Source organism: Stegostoma tigrinum, chromosome 2 (assembly GCF_030684315.1).
Source record: "Stegostoma tigrinum isolate sSteTig4 chromosome 2, sSteTig4.hap1, whole genome shotgun sequence".
Lineage (NCBI taxonomy): Eukaryota > Metazoa > Chordata > Chondrichthyes > Orectolobiformes > Stegostomatidae > Stegostoma > Stegostoma tigrinum.
In genome coordinates, this window is record NC_081355.1 from 44,985,694 (window position 1) to 45,004,540 (window position 18,847).

An 18,847-nucleotide genomic window follows, 5' to 3' on the forward strand; every position below is an offset into this window, starting at 1 on the left:
CACTGCCAAGAATCCTGCCTTTAATCCTATAGTCATCATTTAAGTTCGACCTTCCAAAATGCATCACTTCGCATTTATCCAGGTTGAACTCCCATCTGCCATTTCTCAGCCCAGGTCTGCATACTGTCAATGTCTCGCTGAAGCCTGCAATAGCCCTCAATACTATCAACAGCACCTCCAACATTTGTGTCATCAGCAAACATACCAACCCACCCCTCAACCTCCTCATCCAAGTCATTTATAAAAACTACAAAGAGCAGAGGTCCAAGAACAGAGCCCTGCAGGACACCACTCAGCACTGACCTCCAGGCAGAATACTTACCATCTACAACCACTCTCTGCCTCCTGTCAGCCAACCAATTCTGAATCCAGACAGCCAAATCACCCTGTATCCCATACCTCCTGACTTTAGGAATGGGCCTGCCGTGGGGAACCTTATCAAATGCCTTGTTGTATGTATATTATAAGCAAGAGCTAGGAAAAGGATAGGTCCACTCAAGGACAAACGATGGAATTTATGTATGGAGCCAGAAAAAGTGGGTGAGGTCTTTAAAGAGTACTTTGCATTGGTATTCACCAAAGGGAAGGTATGTTGGTACTCTAGGACATGTTGATATTAAGAAAGAAGAGGTGCTGGGTGTCTTGAAAAATGTTAACATAGGTAAGTCCCCAGGGCCTGATGGGATCTATTGCAGGATGCTGAGGGAGGCAAGGGAGCAGATTGCTGAGGCCCTGACAGAGAATTTTGTATCATTTTTAGTCACAGGCGAGGTCCCTGAAGGCTGGAGAATAACCAACGATGTACCTTTGTTTAAGAAGGATAACAGGGATAATCCAAGAAATTATATTCTGGTAAACTTTACATCAATGGTAAGGGAAATTGTTGGAGAAGATTCACAGGGGCAGAATTTACTTACATTTGAAAAAGAATGTAGACGGGTGGAGGAAGTGTTCCTAAGTAGCAGTAGAAGTAAAAAAGAAGGATGAGGGTGGTTCTGAATCAGAAAAGACCAATTCAATCAGAAAAATCAAACAACAACAAGTCAGAACAAGGTAACAGAAGAATTAAACTGCTTTTATTTCAATGCAAGGCATCTTACAGAAAAGGCTGATGAACTCGGCACATACGGGGAACATAGGATTGGGACATCTTAGCGATTACAGAATGAAAAACAGAAAGAACTGCCGATGCTGTAAATCAGAAACAAAAATAGAAATTGCTGAAAAAGCTCAGCAGCTGTGGCAGCACCTGTGCTGAGGAATCAGAGGTAACATTTCGGGTGGAGTTACCCTCAGAATGGTCACTTGATCTGAAATGTTACCTCTGATTCCTATTATGGAAACTTAGCTGAGGGAAGAACAGGACTGGTAGCTCCATGTTCTGGGCTTTAGATGCTATAGGAAGGATAGAAAGTGAGGAAATGAAGGAGAGTGGTATGTTGATTAAAGAAAACATTACTACTGTAATTACAGAGGACATTTCTGAGGGATCGTCCAGTGAAACTGAGTACAAATTAGAAAAAGAAAAGGGATCATCACTTTAATAGGATTGTACAACACCACCCCTTCCCAATAGTCCTAGGGACTTGTCCATCCTAATGCCCTTCAGAATAACCAACACTTGCCCCTTTGTTATGCTGACTTGACCTGGAGTAATCAAACATCTATCCCTAACCTCAACATCCATCATGTCCCTCAACTGATTGAATACCGACACAAAGCACGCATTAAGAATCTCATTCATCTGCTCTGACTCCTTGCATAACTTCCCTCCTTTGTCCTTGAGTGGGCCAAGCCTTTCTCTAGTTACTCTCTTGCTACTTATGTATGAATAAAAAGCTTTGGGATTTTCATTAACCCTGTTTGCTAAAGATATTTCGTGACCCCTTTTAGCCCTCTTAATTCCTCATTTCAGATTGGTCCTACTTTCCCGATATTCTTCCAAAGCTTTGTCTGTTTTCAGTCACCTAGACCTTATGTATGCTTCCATTTTCCTCTTTGCTAGCCTCACAATTTCACCTGTCATCCATGGTTCCCTAATCTTGCCCTTTCTATCCCTCATTTTCACAGGGTCATGTCTGTCCTGCATTCCAATCAACCTCTCTTTCGAAGCCTCCCACATATCAAATGTGGATTTGCCCTCAAACAGCTGCTCCCAATTCACATTCCCCAGCTCCTGTCAAATTATGCTACAGGTGGCCTTCCCCCAATTCAGCACTCTTGCTTGCGGACCACTCTCGCGTTTGTCCATCAGTATTCAAGATGGGGAGATCTTAAAATTGATAAATTCCATGTTTCGGCCATCAGGCTGTAGGCTCCCAAGGTGGAATAGGAGGTGGTGCTCTTCCAGTTTGCAGGTGGTGTCATTGATGGATATGTCACCCAGGGAGCAGGAGGGGGAGTTAAAATGTTTGGTGACTGGAAGGTGTTGCCATCTGTCACATACAGAGCATAGATGCTGTACAAAACAATCTCCAAGTCTACATTTGGTCTCACTGATGTAGGGGAGGCCACATTGGGAGCAGCAGATACAGGAGGCCAAGTTGACAGATGTGCAGATGAACCCCTGTCTGATATGGAAGATTTGTTCTTTGCCATGAATGGAGGTGAGGGAGGAGGTGCAGGGGCAGGTGTAGCACACCCTGCGGTTGCAAGGGAAAGTGTCAGGGTTGGTGGGGTTAGTGGTGAGCATGGAGTGGATGACGGAGTCATAGAACATAGAACATAGAAAGGTACAGCACAGTACAGGCCCTTTGGCCCCCGATGTTGTGCCGTGGAATAATCCTAATCCAAAAATAGAATAACCTAGCCTACATTCCCCTCAATTCACTGCTGTCCATGTGCATGTCCAACAGTCGCTTAAATGTCACTAATGACTCTGCTTCCACAACTACCACTGGTAAACCATTCCATGCGCTCACAACTCTCTGACATCTCCTCAAGACCTTCCTCCTAACACCTTAAAACTATGATCCCTCATGGCAGTCAATCCTGCCCTGGGGAAAAGTCGTGGAGGGAGGGATCCCTATAAAAGGCAGATAGAGGTTGGGAGGGAACTATCTCTTTGGTTGTGGGGTTGGATTTTAGGTGGTGGAAGTGGCAGAGAATGATACATTAAGTGCAGAGGTTGGTGGTGTGAAATGTGAGGACAATTGGGATTCTGTCTTTTTTGTTGCAGGGGAGGTGATGTGACGGCAGAAATGCGAGAAATGCAAGAGATTTGGCTGAGGGCATTTTTGCTCACAGGAGGGGGGATGTTCTGGTCCTTGGAATAGGAGGACATCTAGGATGTGTAGAAGTGGATCGCCCCATCTTGGGAGCAGACATAGTGGAGGCAGAGGAATTGGGAGTAGGGGATCACATTTTTGCAGAAATGTAAGTGGGAGGAGGTGTAGTCCAGGCAGCTGTGGGAGTCAGTAGGCTTGAAACAGATGTCAGTTTTGAGGCAGTCACCAGAGATGGAGACAAAGAGATCCAGGAAGGAGAGGGAGATGGTACAGGTGAATTTGAGGTTGGAGTGAATGGTGTTAGGAAAGTTGACGAACTGTTCAAGCTTCTCGCGGGGGCAGAAGGCAGAGCTGATACAGTTGTCAAAACGACACCCTCATCTGCTTAACTAAACTCATCCTTACCATTAACAATTTCTCCTTTAACTCCTCACACTTCCTACGGACTAATGAGGTGGCCATGGACATCCCCACGGGCCCCAGCTATGCCTGCCTCTGATACATGGAACAGCCATTCTTTTGCTGTTACGCTGGCACTATCAGCCACATCTTCCTCCACAAAAAAGGACTGTGCTCTTCATGACTCCCTTGTCTGTTCCACACTCCCCACTAAACTTAGCACACCTGTCACCTTTCCCTGAAACTGCAGGACGTGCTACACCTGTACACTTCCACCTCACCTTCATTCAAGGCACAAAATGATGCTTCCATTTCAGGCAGGGGTTCACCTGCACATCGTCAACTTGGTCTACTATATCTGTTGCTCCCATTGTGGCCTCCTCTGCACTGGTGAGACCAAGCATAGACTTGTATACCATTTTGTAGAGCATCTGTGCTCTGTATGCAACAAATAATAACACCTTCTGGTCACTAGCCATTTTAAATCCCCCTCCCACTCCCTGGGTGACATGATCATTGTGGGCCTTCACCAGTGGCACAATGACACCATCCGCAAATGGAGGAGCAACACTTCATATTCCGCCTCGGGAGCCTACAGCCCAATAGCCTGAAAATGGAATTCACCAGTTTAAAAATCTCCCTATGCCTGATTTCATCCCGTGTCCAACCCTCCCTCTCATCCCAATCTCCTTGACCTGACACGACCTGTCCATCTTTCTCTCCCAACTATCCACCCCTCCCACCTCACTGATCAATCCCCACCACTCCCTACTTGCACTCACCTATCACCATCCCACCTACCTCCCTCAGCCTCCCCCCTCCTCTCTCTATTTATTTCCCAGCTCGCTTGCTCCTCCCTATTTCTGAAGAAGGGTCCCCACCCAAAACGTCAACATTCCTGCTCCTCTGATGCTGCCTGGCCTGCTGTGTTCCTCCAGTTCTATATCACAGGATTCCAGTCTGTAAACAACTGCTCTGCCTTCATCAATCTTTTTGGGTACATTCTCAAAAAATTCAATGAAGTTTGTTAGACTTGATTTCCCTTGCACAAAACCATGCTGACAATTCCCAATCTGTCCTCGCCTCTCCAAATGCATGTAAATCCTATCCAAATCACCTTCAACAACTTACCCACCACAGATGTCAGGTCTATAGATCTGAAGCTTCTCCTTAAAGCCTTTCTTAAATAAAGGCCAAACATTAGCCACCTGCCTGTCCTCTAGCATCTTACCTGTGGCTACAGATGATACAAATATTTCTGTTAGGGGCCCTGCAACTTCTTCCCTAACTTCTCACAATGTCCTGGGATACATTTGATCAGGTCCCAGAAATTTATCCACCTTTATGTTTTCCAAAACCTCCAGCAATTCCTCTTCAGTAATATGAACTGTTCTCAAAATATTAATATTTATTTCCCTGAGTTCTCTAGCCTCCATTTCTTTCTTTATTGTACAAAATGACGTGAAATATCCATTTAGCATCTCTCCCATCTCCTGAGGTTTGATATACAACCAACCCTATTGATCTTAAAGGGGCCCTATTCTGTCCTCGTTGCTGTTTTGTCTTAATGTACTTGTAGAATCTGCACAACCTTATCTGACAAGGCTATTTCATATTTCCTCCTTGTCTTCCTGATTTCCCTTTTAAGAATGCCTGTATACTCTTTATACTGAAGAGATTCATTTGATCCCAGTTTTGACTAGAACTTCAAAATCTTTATTCATCCCTTGTTCCCTATTCTTACCGGCCTTACCCTTCGCTCTTGCAGGAATATAATGCCTCTGATCTCTCATCATCACACTTCTGAAAGCCTCCCTTCGGTCACTTGTCCCTTAGCCTGCGAGCAGTCTATTCCAAGAGATAGCAAGAACTGTAGACACTGGAGTCAGAGATAACAGGTGTGCATGCTGGAATGGATAGAGATAGAGGAAGCTGATGTGCTGAAAATTTTGTCAAACATTAAGATTGGCAAGTTGCCAGGCCCGGACCAGATTTGTCCTTGGCTGCTTTGGGAAACGAGAAATGCAATTGCTTCGCCACTCGCGAAGATCTTTGCATCCTCGCTCTCCACTGGAGTCGTACCTGAGGACTGGAGAGAGGCAAATGTAATTCCTCTCTTCAAGAAAGGAAATAGGGAAATCCCTGGCAATTACAGACCAGTAAGTCTCACATCTGTCATCTGCAAGGTGTTAGAAAGGATTCTGAGGGATAGGATTTATGACCATCTGGAAGAGCATGGCTTGAATAAAATGCAGTCAACACGGCTTTGTGAGGGGCAGGTCATGCCTCACAACCCTTATCGAGTTCTTTGAGGATGTGACTAGAAAAGTTGAAGAGGGTCGAGCTGTGGATGTGGTGTATATGGACTTCAGCAAGGCATTTGATAAGGTTCCCCATGGTAGGCTCATTCAGAAGGTCAGGAGGATTGGGATACAGGGGAACTTAGCTGTCTGGATACAGAATTGGCTGGCCAACAGAAGACAGCGTGTGGTAGTAGAAGGAAAATATTCTGCCTCGAAGTCAGTGGTGAGTGGTGTTCCACAGGGCTCTGTCCTTGGGCCTCTACTGTTTGTAATTTTTATTAATGACTTGGATGAGGGGATTGAAGAATGGGTCAGCAAGTTTGCAGACGACACGAAGGTTGGAGGTGTTGTTGACAGTATAGAGGGCTGTTGTAGGCTGCAGCGGGACATTGACAGGATGCAGAAATGGGCTGAGAGGTGGCAGATGGAGTTCAACCTGGATAAATGCGAGGTGATGCATTTTGGAAGGTCGAATTTGAAAGCTGAGTACAGGATTAAGGATAAGATTCTTGGCAGTGTGGAGGAACAGAGGGATCTTGGTTAGGGTTCATAGGGTGCAGATACATAGATCCCTTAAAATGGCCACCCAAGTGGACAGGGTTGTTAAGAAAGCATATGGTGTTTTGGCTTTCATTAACAGGGGGATTGAGTTTAAGAGTCATGAGATCTTGTTGCAGCTCTATAAAACTTTGGTTAGACTGCACTTGGAATACTGCGTCCAGTTCTGGTCGCCCTATTATAGGAAAGATGATGCTTTGGAGAGAGTTCAGAGGAGGTTTACCAGGATGCTGCCTGGACTGGATGGCTTATCTTATGAAGAGAGGTTGACTGAGCTCGGACTTTTATCATTGGAGAAAAGGAGGAGGAGAGGGGACCTAACTGAGGTATACAAGATAATAAGAGGCATAGAGTTGATAGCCAGAGACTATTTCCCAGGGCAGAAAAGGCTAACACGTGGGGTCATAGTTTTAAGCTGTTTGCAGGAAAGTATAGAGGGGATGTCAGAGGCGGGTTCTTCACACAGAGAGTTGTGAGAGCATGGAATGCGTTGCCAGCAGCAGTTGTGGAAGCAAGTTCATTGGGGACATTTGAGAGACTGCTGGACATGCATATGGTCACAGAAATTTGAGGGTGCACACATGAGGATCAATGGTCGGCACAACATCATGGGCTGAAGAGCCCGTTCTGTGCTGTACTGTTCTATGTTCTATAAATCTGAAAATTGTAAGATCTTCATAGATAAGGATGAGACTGGTCCTTGGGTGAAAGTACTAAATAGGAGAAAGACTAAGTACAACAGGCAGGAAGTACAGAAATTTGATTTTGAGAGACCTTTGAAAGTAAATCCACATGTGACTTGTAGGAATCTTTTAAGAGCCAGTTGACCACAGGTCAGGACAAGTATGTTCCTGTGAGAACAAAAAATAAGGATAGCAAGATTTGAAAACCCTGGATGACAAGACATTATGAAAGTTTAGTCAAAAAGGAAAAGGAGGTAAATGTAAGGCTCAGGAAATTGAAATCAGACGAGGCCTTTGAGAATGTAAAGGAAGCAGAAGAGAACTTGCACAGGAAATTAAGAGGACTAAAAGGGCCATGAAATATCCTTGGCAGATAGGATTAAGGAGAATCCCAAGGCATGTTAGAACATAGAACATAGAAAAGTACAGCACACTACAGGACCTTCGGCCCACAATGTTGTGCTGTGGAATAATCCTAATCCAAAAATAAAATAACCTAACCTACATTCCCCTCAATTCACTGCTGTCCATGTGCATGTCCAGCAGTCGCTTAAATGTCACTAATGACTCCGCGTCCACGACTACCAGTGGTTCCCCTGTTCAAGAAGGGGAGTAGAGATAACCCTGGTAATTATAGAGCAGTGAGCCTTACCTCAGTTGTTGGTAAAGTGTTGGAAAAGGTTATAAGGGATAGGATTTATAATCATCTTGAAAAGAATAAATTGATTAGGGATAGTCAGCACGGTTTTGTGAAGGGAAGGTCGTGCCTCACAAACCTTATTGAGTTCTTTGAGAAGGTGACCAAAAAGGTAGATGAGAGTAAACCGGTTAATGTGGTGTATATGGATTTCAGCAAGGCATTCGATAAGGTTCCCCACAATAGGCTATTGTACAAAATGCGGAAGAATGGAATTGTGGGAGATATAGCAGTTTGGATCGGAAATTGGCTTGCTGAAAGAAGACAGAGGGTGGTAGTTGATGGGAAATGTTCATCCTGGAGACCAGTTACAAGTGGTGTACCGCAAGGGTCGGTGTTGGGTCCACTGCTGTTTGTCATTTTTATAAATGACCTGGATGAGGGCGTAGGAGGATGGGTTAGTAAATTTGCAGACGACACTAAAGTCGGTGGAATTGTAGATAGTGACGAAGGATGCTGTAGGTTGCAGAGAGACATAGATAAGCTGCAGAGCTGGGCTGAGAGCTGGCAAATGGAGTTTAATGCAGACAAGTGTGAGGTGATGCACTTTGGTAGGAGTAACCGGAAGGCAAAGTACAGGGCTAATGGTAAGATTCTTAGCAGTGTAGATGAGCAGAGAGATCTCGGTGTCCATGTACACAGATCCTTGAAAGTTGCCACCCAGGTTGACAGGGCTGTTAAGAAGGCATACAGTGTTTTAGCTTTTATTAATAGAGGGATCGAGTTCCGGAACCAAGAGGTTATGGTGAAGCTGTACAAAACTCTGGTGCGGCCGCACTTGGAGTATTGTGTACAGTTGTGGTCACCGCATTATAAGAAGGATGTGGAAGCTTTGAAAAGGGTGCAGAGGAGATTTACTAGCATGTTGCCTGGTATGGAGGGAAGGTCTTACGAGGAAAGGACTTGAGGCTGTTTTCATTAGAGAGAAGAAGGTTGAGACTTAATTGAAACATATAAAATAATCAGAGGGTTAGGTAGGGTGGATAGGGAGAGCCTTTCTCCTAGGCTGGTGACGGCGAGCTTTAAATTGAGGGGTGAAAGATATAGGACAGATGTCAGAGGTAGTTTCTTTACTCAGAGAGTAGTAAGGGAATGGAATGCTTTGCCTGCAACGGTAGTAGATTCGCCAACTTTTGGTACATTTAAGTCGTCATTGGACAAGAATATGGACGTACATGGAATAGTGTAGGTTAGATGGGCTTGAGATCGGTATGACAGGTTGGCACAACATCGAGGGCCGAAGGGCCTGTACTGTGCTGTAATGTTCTATGTTCTATGCTCTAAACTATTCCATGCGCTCACAACTCTCTGGGTGAAGAACCTCCCTCTGACATCTCCTTTATACCTTCCTCCTAACACCTTAAAACTATGACCCCTTGTGGCAGTCAGTCCTGCCCTGGGGAAAAGTCTCTGGCTATCGACTCTATCCATGCCTCCCATTACCTTGTACACCTCGATCAGGTCACCTCTCTTCCTCCTTCTCTCCAGACAGAAAAGTCCGAGCTCAGTCAACCTCTCCTCGTAAGACAGTCCAGGCAGCATCCTGGTAAACGTCCTTTGCACCCTCTCCAAAGCCTCCACATCTTTCCTATAATACGGCGACCAGAACTGGACACAATATTCCAAGTGTGGTTTCACCAGGGTTTTGTAGAGCTGCAGCATAACCTTGCGGCTCTTAAACTCGATCCCCCTGTTAATGAAAGCCAAAACACCATATGCTTCCTTAACAACCTTATCAACCTGGGTGGCAACTTTCAGGGAGCAATGACACAGGAGCTTCAAGGTTGTTGTTCATCTTAAAAGAAACATTGTTTTAAGGTGACCACAAAGGGGTGAAAAATGATGGAGGAATGGGAGAATGCAGTGTGGAAGTTGAAGCTGAGATGATTGACCTCCAACATCCACTACCATCTTCCTATGTGCTGGGTTTGACTCCAATCATAAAATCCCTAGAGTGCAGAAAGAAACCATTTGGTCCATAAAATCTGTACTGACCCTCACGAGATCACCCCACCCAGAACAACCCTCTCCCCATCCCATCCCCATAGCTCCACCTGAGCTTTTTACCATTGGCAACTCATCTAATCTGCACATCTTTGGACTGTGAGATAAAACCGGAGCATGTGGAAGGAGCCCACACAGATGTGCAGAGAACGTGCAAACTTCACACGGAAATTGCTCTCAATTTCCATTGATTCCTGTTTTGCAATGTTTTCTTGATGTCACACTCAGTTGAATGTAGCCTTGAATTCAAGGGCTGTCACTGTCAACTCACTTCTATAAATGTCTCACTTCTTTGTCCATGTTTGAACCAAGGCCGTAATAAGGGATGGAGCTGAGTGGCCCTGGAGGAACCTAAACTAGATATCACTGAGAAGGTTCATGCTGAGCAGGTACTGCTTGACAGCACTGTTAGTGACATCTTGCATCACTTTACTGATGATGCCAGGGCAGCACGATGGCACTGCTGCCTCATAGTGCTGGGGAGCCAGGTTCGATTGCAGCCTCAGGGCACTGTCTGTGTGGAGTTTGCACACTCTCCCCATGTCTGCATGGGTTTCTTCTGGGTGCTCTGGTTTCCTGCCACAACCCAAAGATGTGCAGTTTAGGTGGTTTGCACACACTACTTTGCCCAGAATTTCCATGGATGTGCAGGGTAAGTGGATTAACGATGGGAAATGCAGAGCTAGGGATAGGTGGGTCTGGGGGTCACTTTTCAAAGCCTCAGTGACTCAATAGGCCAAATGGCCAGCTTCCACATTGTATGGATTTTGTGGGGCCTCTCTACATCCTTCTGTGGTAGTGAATTCCACAGACGTTTTTTTCCTCATTTCAGAACTGATTGATCTGCACTCTATCTTGAAACTATGTCTCTGGTTATAGGCTTCCCAACCAGGGAAAGCCTCTTACCTGTGTCTTGTCTTTTCAGGCCAGTTAGAGTTTTATACATTTCAATCAAATCCAGGGACAGTCTGCCATTAGCCTAGTGAACTCCCTCAATGGAAAGGAAGATAAAGGGAATCCAGGCATATAAGTAGTGAAAATATGCTGAAAGCAGGAATATTAACAAAAAATGAGGATTTACATGGGAAGTTGGAGGGGAAGTGCTGCTGTATTAAATTAGTGGTTTGCATTTGTCTTTATCAAGCAAGAATGTAGTGCTGCCTGAGTCATAATGAAAAAGAAAGCCATTAAGATATCGGATTGGCTGAAAACTTCTAAAAAGATTGGAAAGGCTCACACCGGGACTATAGTCACCAGGACCGGATCAGATACATCTGAGCTGACCATTGAAGAAATAATCCAGTAACAACAGATCAATTGGTTGAACTGAACGATGCAGTAACTTTCAATTTGGAACAAATCAACAATCATATTGACAAATGAGAATTCATTTAGGAAAATTAGAAAGGTATTCTTAAGGAGCATTGTGCTTAAATAATTTGAGTGTTTTCACAAGGTAACTAGCAGATTTGATGAGCATATGCAATTAATGTGTTGTACATGGACTCCACAAGAAACTACCCCATAATATTCTGGTCTGTAATTTCCGTAGAATCAAAGGGACAAAGAGTGATACAAAATGGCCTGACTGATTGGAACAGAATTGTCATGGCTGGCTATTTCTCTAATGGAAAGACACTAGATATTTGGGGCCCTGAAGGGTTGCTGTTAGAACCACAGCTTTGTTTTTCATGAGAGTCTGAGGCCTACAGCTCAAAAAAGGTGCTTTGGCCCATCGTTAAAAAAACAACTACTTATCCATTCTCATCCAGTTTTCCAGTATTTGGCCCATAGCCTTGTACGCCCTAGCATCACAAGTGTACATCTAAATATTACTAAAATGAAACAAGGGTTTTTCATTCTTGCAGGCAGAGAATTCCAGTTTGCCACCACTCTCTGGGTGAAAATAATGTTCCTTTCATTCTGTCTAAGTCTCCTGCCCCTTAACTTAACTTAAATGTGTGCCCCCTTTCATTGATTCCCTCCAAGTATCGGGAAAGTTTCTTCATGTCTACCCTATAAATTCCATTCATTAATTTTATAGAACTCAATCATGTCTATCCTCAGTCTTTCCTGTTCCAAGAGAAATAACCCTAGTCTATCGAAACGCTTCATATCTAAAACAATCCAACCCCGTGATGTCATGGTAAATCTCTTGTGCACCCCCTCCAGTGCAGTCACATCCCTCCTATAACATGGTTTCCAGAACTGCACACATTACTCTAGCTGTGGCCTAACAAACTCTTCATACTGTTCCATCATAATGTTCCTGTGCTTAATCACTTTGCCCCAGCCAATAAAGGCAAGCATCCCATGAGCCTTCTTTATCTGACTGTCCTGGTATTTCAATGGAACATGCACACCAAGGTCCCTCTGAACCTTGGTGCTTCACAGGACCCTTCCATTCATCATGTATTCCCTTGCCATGTTTGTCCTTTCCAAGTGCATGACCTCACTTTATCCAGAATGAATTCCATCTGCCACTGAGCAGTCCATCTGACCAACCTGTAACTTCCTGTAGTCTAAGCTTATTCTCTTCATTGTTTACCACCCCACCAATATTTGTATCTTCTGCAGAGATACTAATCAATCATCCTAAATTCATTGATTCACAGAATTACTGCAGTGTAGAAGCAGGCCATTTGAAACAGGTGATGTAGACCCTCTGATGAGAATCCACCTAGATCACCCCAACCCTACCCCTGTAAACCTGCATTTCCCAGGGCTTTTCTTTGATTTGATTTGGTTTGATTTGATTTGTTTTATTGTAGTCATTTACCTAAGTACAGAGAAAAGTTTTGTTTTACAAGCAGTACAGGCAGATGATAGCATTCAAGAACATACAGATCACAGGGTGCTTAGAGCAGGTATACAAGATTACAGCTGCATGAGAGGTGCACAAAGCTACATCAACATTAGCAAGATCTACATTATTTGAAGTTAGAGAGATTCATTCAGCAATCCAATAATGGCAAGGAAGAAGCAGTTCTTAAACCTGTTGGTGCATGTGTTCAAGCTTCTGTATGTTCTGCCTGACGGAAGAAACTGGAAGAGAGCATTACCAATGTAGGATAGATCTTTGTTGACAGCCTTTCCATGGCAATGAGAAGTGTAAATGGAGTCCACAGGTTGGCTCCTGTGATGCACATCTTTAGACTGGGAGGAAACTAGAGCACCTGGAGGAAACCCATGCAGAGATGGGGAGAATGTGCAAACTTCACATAGTCTCCCCATGCTAGAATCAAACCCCGTCCCTGTTACTGTGAGGCAGCAGTGCTAACCACTTGGCCACGTCTGAATCGTTTATATAGTCCACATCAACAAGGTCCCAACAGTGATCTCTGCAGGACTTTACTGTGCACAGGCTTCCAGGCACAATAACACTCCCCGACCTCAACATCTGGTTCCTACCAGTGAGCCGATTCTGTATCCAATTAGCCAAATTTCCTTTGATCCGATGGGATCTTATGTTCACTTTCAGTCTCATATGGGACCTTATCAAAGGTCTTGCTGCAGTCCAAGTAAGCTTCATAAAAGCATTGCGCTCATCTCTACATGGCCACTTCTTTAAACAATTCAGTCAAGTTGGTCAGACATAACCTCCACTTGGCAAAACTATACTGACTTTCTTGGTCAATCCCTGTGTCTCCAAGTGCAGATTAATTCTGTCGCCCTCAATTGTTTCCGATAGATTCCCCACCACTAGCGTTAGATTGACTGGCCTGTAGTTTCCTGGTTTATCTCTCCTTGAATAATGTAACCACGTTGGTCTTCAGTCCTTTGGCACCTCTTCTCTGGTGAGAGAAGTATTTCAAATTATTACCAGCAACCCTGCCCCTGTTGTTACCTATCTTATTGTATATTGATGGCCTAGATCTGGAAACACAATTTCAAAATTCACTGATTTAAAACTTGGAAATAATGTACACCTGAGAGGATAGTGACACATCTCAACAAGGCACAGAAAAGCTAGTGAAATGTTTGTGCTCATGGCTGGATAGACATGAAAGGAAAAGGCGCTGGACTTGCAGTACTAGTTAAAGAGGAAATTAATATGATAGAACACTGATCTGACGGTGTGGAATCCGTACAAGTAGAGCTGAGAAACACCAAAGGGTAAAATATATTAGTGTATATATGTGCCCAAACTGTTGGGCTGGTGTTCAGATGGCATTAAACAGGAAATTGAAGGTGAATGCAATAAAGGAACATTTATAATTATGGGTGACCTTAATCTGCAAATAGATTGGGAAAATCAATTAGTAACAATATTGTAGAACAGTGGATAGAACATAGAATAATACAGCACAATACAGGCCCTTCAGCCCACGATGTGGGCCAAACTTTTCCCCTAATCCTAAGGTCTATCCAACCTCCACCCCTACCTTATACTATCATCCATATGCCTATCTAATAGCCGTTTAAATGTCCCTCATGAGACTGACTCTGCTACTGGCTCCGGCAATGCATTCGGCACCCCCACCACTTTCCGAGTAAAGAACCTACTTTTGACGTTTCCCCATATCTACCTCCTCTCACTTTAAAACTATGCCCCTTCATAATAGTTACCTCCACCCTAGGAAAAAGTCTCTAGCTGTCGACTCTATGTATACCTCTGATCAGTTTGTATCTATACTATCCCTCTACCAAGTTACCTCTCATCCTTTGTCATTCTAAGGAGAAAAACCCTAGCTCGCTCAACCTTTCCTCATAAGACCTTTCCTCTAGTCCAGGCAACATCCTAGTAAATCGCCTCTGCATCTTTTCCAATGCTTCCACATCTTGGGTTAGGGTTAAGGTTCAGTTGCCAGAAGGACGAGAGTGTTAAATTGACAGCAAAAGAAGCAAATATGACATGAACATTTTTATGGTGCAACTGTTAGGATGTGGAATGTGCTGCTTCAGAGTTGAAAGTGAACAAAATGTTGGAAATAGCATCAACTCTGCTGCATCAATGGACAGAGAAACAATTAATTTTTCATGCCAAGGACCTTCAGAACTGAAGGAAGATGGACATTGAGCAAAAAAAAATGAGATGGAATAAAATGGAAGGTCTGTGATAGGGTGAGGTAAATGAAGAAAAGATTTCATGGTCCAAAAGCCGCGACATGGCAGTGATTACCACAAAGAAATGAAGTTTATCTAGGGTAAGTGTGACTGGCAGAATAATGAACGGCTGTGTTTGAAAGAAACTCACGAAAAATATGATTAAGACTGCACAGTAGGGGTAGATAAATAAAAGAGAGGGACAGAATTTCTGATCTGAATTTGTTGCACAAAATGCTGAATCCAGCAGGCTGTCAAGTGTCAAAACAAGACAAGAAACCTTGATCTGAAATATCGAATTGGATTTTCACCAAGTCAGGCTGACTTGGGGTCATTTAATGGTAGGTTAGACCTCAATTCCAGATCATCACCTCCATTCCTGTTTCTAGCTAATCTTTGCTATTGTTGTGATGTTGATGCAACAAAAGTGGAAGGATGCAGGTTGCACTCTTGCCCTTATCAGCTAAATTCATGGGAGTAGGTAGTCTAGTGCCTTCCACAATTTCTGTGGAGTCACTCCATACAGAATGTATAAATGGTTAATGACCTGCTCGAGGAACCATGATTGACAAAGAATCCCATTCCAGGTGGAGAGCAAGGATTAAAAAAAAAATCACCTGGTGCTGGAATTACTTCATTGACAAATTTTGAAATAATATGTGTTGTTTCAGTTCCAGTAGACTGATGCTGCATTGTCAGGCTTGAATTTTCATTGCAGGTGATCATATGGCTCTGCCCTGCAGAGGTAAATTGATCATTGCATTCACAAGCATTCTTTAGAAGTGTTGACATGGATTTGTGTTCTTTGGGAGAAATACTCATTCATTTAGAACTGAAAGAAATACTGCTAAGAAATACTCCTTAGTAAGTGATATAAAGTGGCATCAGGTTCACTTCTGTTTTGCAGCTGGCCCAACACCATATCAACCCTCCTCGAGGCCAAAATAGTGTCTGCAGGGGCCCTTTATGTGGAGGCAGGTCTGTGGAGTCAGAAAATCTCCTGATTCAAACTTCCCATCTCAGCAGCAAAATCCAACATATTACTTCTGTGTCACTTTGTAACAATGTTCTTGTTTTGTGATTTAGGGGATTATTTTGGTATTAGTAGCATGTCTGTTCTTTGTGCCACCATAACTTGAAAGGTAGAAATTGTTGTGTTGCTGGTAGTTTCTCCCTTGTTTGATAAAAGCAGAAAATCTGAGGGACGTGACTGTAATGGGAGGTATCAGGACTCTTTGAGCCAGGAGATTTCGTCCTGAGCCTATGGGTGAGTCAGTAGAATTTTTGGCTATGTGAATGGAAGATGTATTGACATTTGCAATGCCAGGTCGTAACGTTTGACCACTCTGCTTTGGCAGAATGTAAACAATATGATTAGGTGACTGATTGTGGTACACCTGAAGTAATGCATGCTATTCCTCAGCAACGCAAATTAAGTGACCCCACAAACTCCCATGTATGGTTGACACTGTGATGTGATTTATGGAATTGCAATTAACTTTGGAGCAATTTTGATACTGTTCAATACATTAGCTCCTTCGAACAGTAATTTTTTTTCTGAAAGACTGCAGAAATATTGTGGTTGTCTTATTTTTGTACTCAGGGATACTGCTACTTCTCAAGATGATAATTCATGGAAATTCTACTTCAAACTCTATTGTTTCCTTGACACTGATAATGTACCAAAGGACAGTGTGGAATTTGCCTTCATGTTTGAGCAGGTATGGCCAAAGAAATAGTTAAAATAATTAACAGAAAAGCAAAGACATTTTTGAAAATTTCATTCTTGAAATATAAAGTGACTCCAAGAATTTGTAACAGTATTTATTCTATTTATTGCCAATAATTGTGGGTCCATGTGAATTGTCATAAAGACTGGATCCGATTTGCCAAATTTTCTTGGATCCCATGGGCTGTTACCTTTGCTATCAGTCTCCTATGTGGGACCTTATCAAAAGCCTTGCTGAAGTCCAAGTAGGTTCCATGAAAAATATTGCCCTCATCTACACACCTGGTCACCTCTTTGAAAAATTAAATCAAGTTGGTCAGTTACAAAACCATGCTGACTGTCCATGATTAATTCCCATCTGTGCATATGCAGATTAATTCTGTTTCTCAGAATTGCTTCCAATCAGACCTCCCCCAACCCCAGCCAGGTCACTGATCCCTCTATCAAGGGGAAGAGATCTTTCCTGTTTGTGCCCTTCAATTTCATGCCTCCCTCAATCTCTCCTGCTCTAAGGAAAGCAGCTGCAGTCTATCCAATCTCTCTTCATATCTAAAACTCTTCATTGCCCAGGAAGCATCTGGGTAAATCTCCCGTTCAACCCTCTCCAGTGCGTATGTGGAAAAATGTGGTGGATACTATTGTAATAAGCATTATTAATTTGTTAACTTTAAATTTCAGTTTACAGTCTGAGATGCAATAAAAATGATAGTAACTGCCTGGTTCAAATCTTCTAGTTCTATCCATATGCATTGGAAACATGATAGCTGCGATTTTAATAGTCTGTGCATTTAGAGTGATTACTCCTCTTTAATGCATGTCATATTCTGCTCTTTGTAACCCAACTTCGTCAGAATTAAATTTACCTTTCCTATTAAGTAATCAGAAGTTGGAGAGCACACAGGTTAATGACTGCTTAACTGTGGCAAATAACAAGTGCGCCATTTTCCTGGTGAATTCATACTGAGTAGGAGCTGTTTTTCTTCCCTCTTTGGGGAGCTTTCTTCAACTGCTGAAGAGAATGCATTGATATTGAGTTCAAGTGGCAACAAAAGGGAATAAGCTATGGCTTACAGACGAAAGAAGTAAGGTGACAACAGCTCCAGGGGCCCAAAGGGTGGTGTGGGTGTGACAGCAGTTATAGTCCATTGCGCCTCTTCTCAAGTGATGAGATTGCAGGGAATGAATGTCTCTCCAAATATAGTTTGAAAATGGTGCCCAGACATTAAACCTTAATTGGTTAAGTGTTTGATGATTAAGTGCTGATTAAAGCTTGTTCAATAATTTGTTAACACTACAACTCACCTGATTAATACACTATATTAATGCACAAATAATAATTCCAATCAGACCTCCCCCATCCCCAGCCAGGTCACTGATCCCTCTATCAAGGGGAAGAGATCTTTCCTGTCTGTGCCCTTCAATTTCATGCCTCCCTCGATCTCTCCTGCTCTAAGGAAAGCAGCAGAAATGATCATTCATAGTAGGGACTATTTGGCCCATCCAGCCCAAAGACACTCAGATGCTCTAACACCATCTAATACCAGTGCTAGCCACTGAGCCACCGTGCCACCTTAGCAAAGTTGAATTCTATCTGCCACCTTCATTGCCACTCTGCTCTATTGGACAGCACAGTGGCTCGGTGGTCAGCACTGCAGCCTCACAGCACCAGGGACCTGGGTTCAATTCCATCCTTGGGTGATTGTCAAGGTGGAGTTTGCACATTCTCCCTATGTCTGCATGGGTTTCCTCTGGGTATTCCAGTTTCCTCCCACAGTCCAAAGATGTGCAGGTTGGTGGATTGGCCATGCTAGATTTCCTGTGGTGTTCAGGGATGTGCAGCTTAGGTGGGTTATAGGGGGATGGGTCTAGGTGGGATGCTTCAAGTGTCAGTGTGGACTTGTTGGGCCAAAGGGCCTGTTTCCACACTGTAGGGATTCTATGATTTTGAGCTTTGGGGCTTACAGCTATTCTCCACACAATCCACTTTTTGTGTCCAATTTTTATGTCGTCTGCAAATTTCTCAATAGTGTCCCCCATGTTCAAGTCCAAATCATTAATGTATAAAACAAACAGCAGGGGTCCCAATAGCGAGCATGCGGAACTCCATTTGAAACAGCTTTTAATTTGCAAGCTCAGCTATAAATCTTTGTTTACTGTTAGTAATCCAACTTTGGATCCAGTTCAACATATTACCGTGTATT

General features: G+C 43.4%; 1 protein-coding gene across 1 annotated transcript in view; it reads left to right on the forward strand.

Annotated features, from left to right (window-relative positions):
* The window catches only part of myo10 (myosin X), a 457,994-nt gene that overhangs the window by 417,467 nt on the left and 21,680 nt on the right, over nucleotides 1–18,847 (forward strand). The window contains exon 38 of the mRNA XM_059653796.1: nucleotides 16,521–16,638. Coding sequence (XP_059509779.1) covers nucleotides 16,521–16,638 — 118 coding nt within the window. The remainder of the gene's footprint in view (nucleotides 1–16,520; nucleotides 16,639–18,847) is intronic.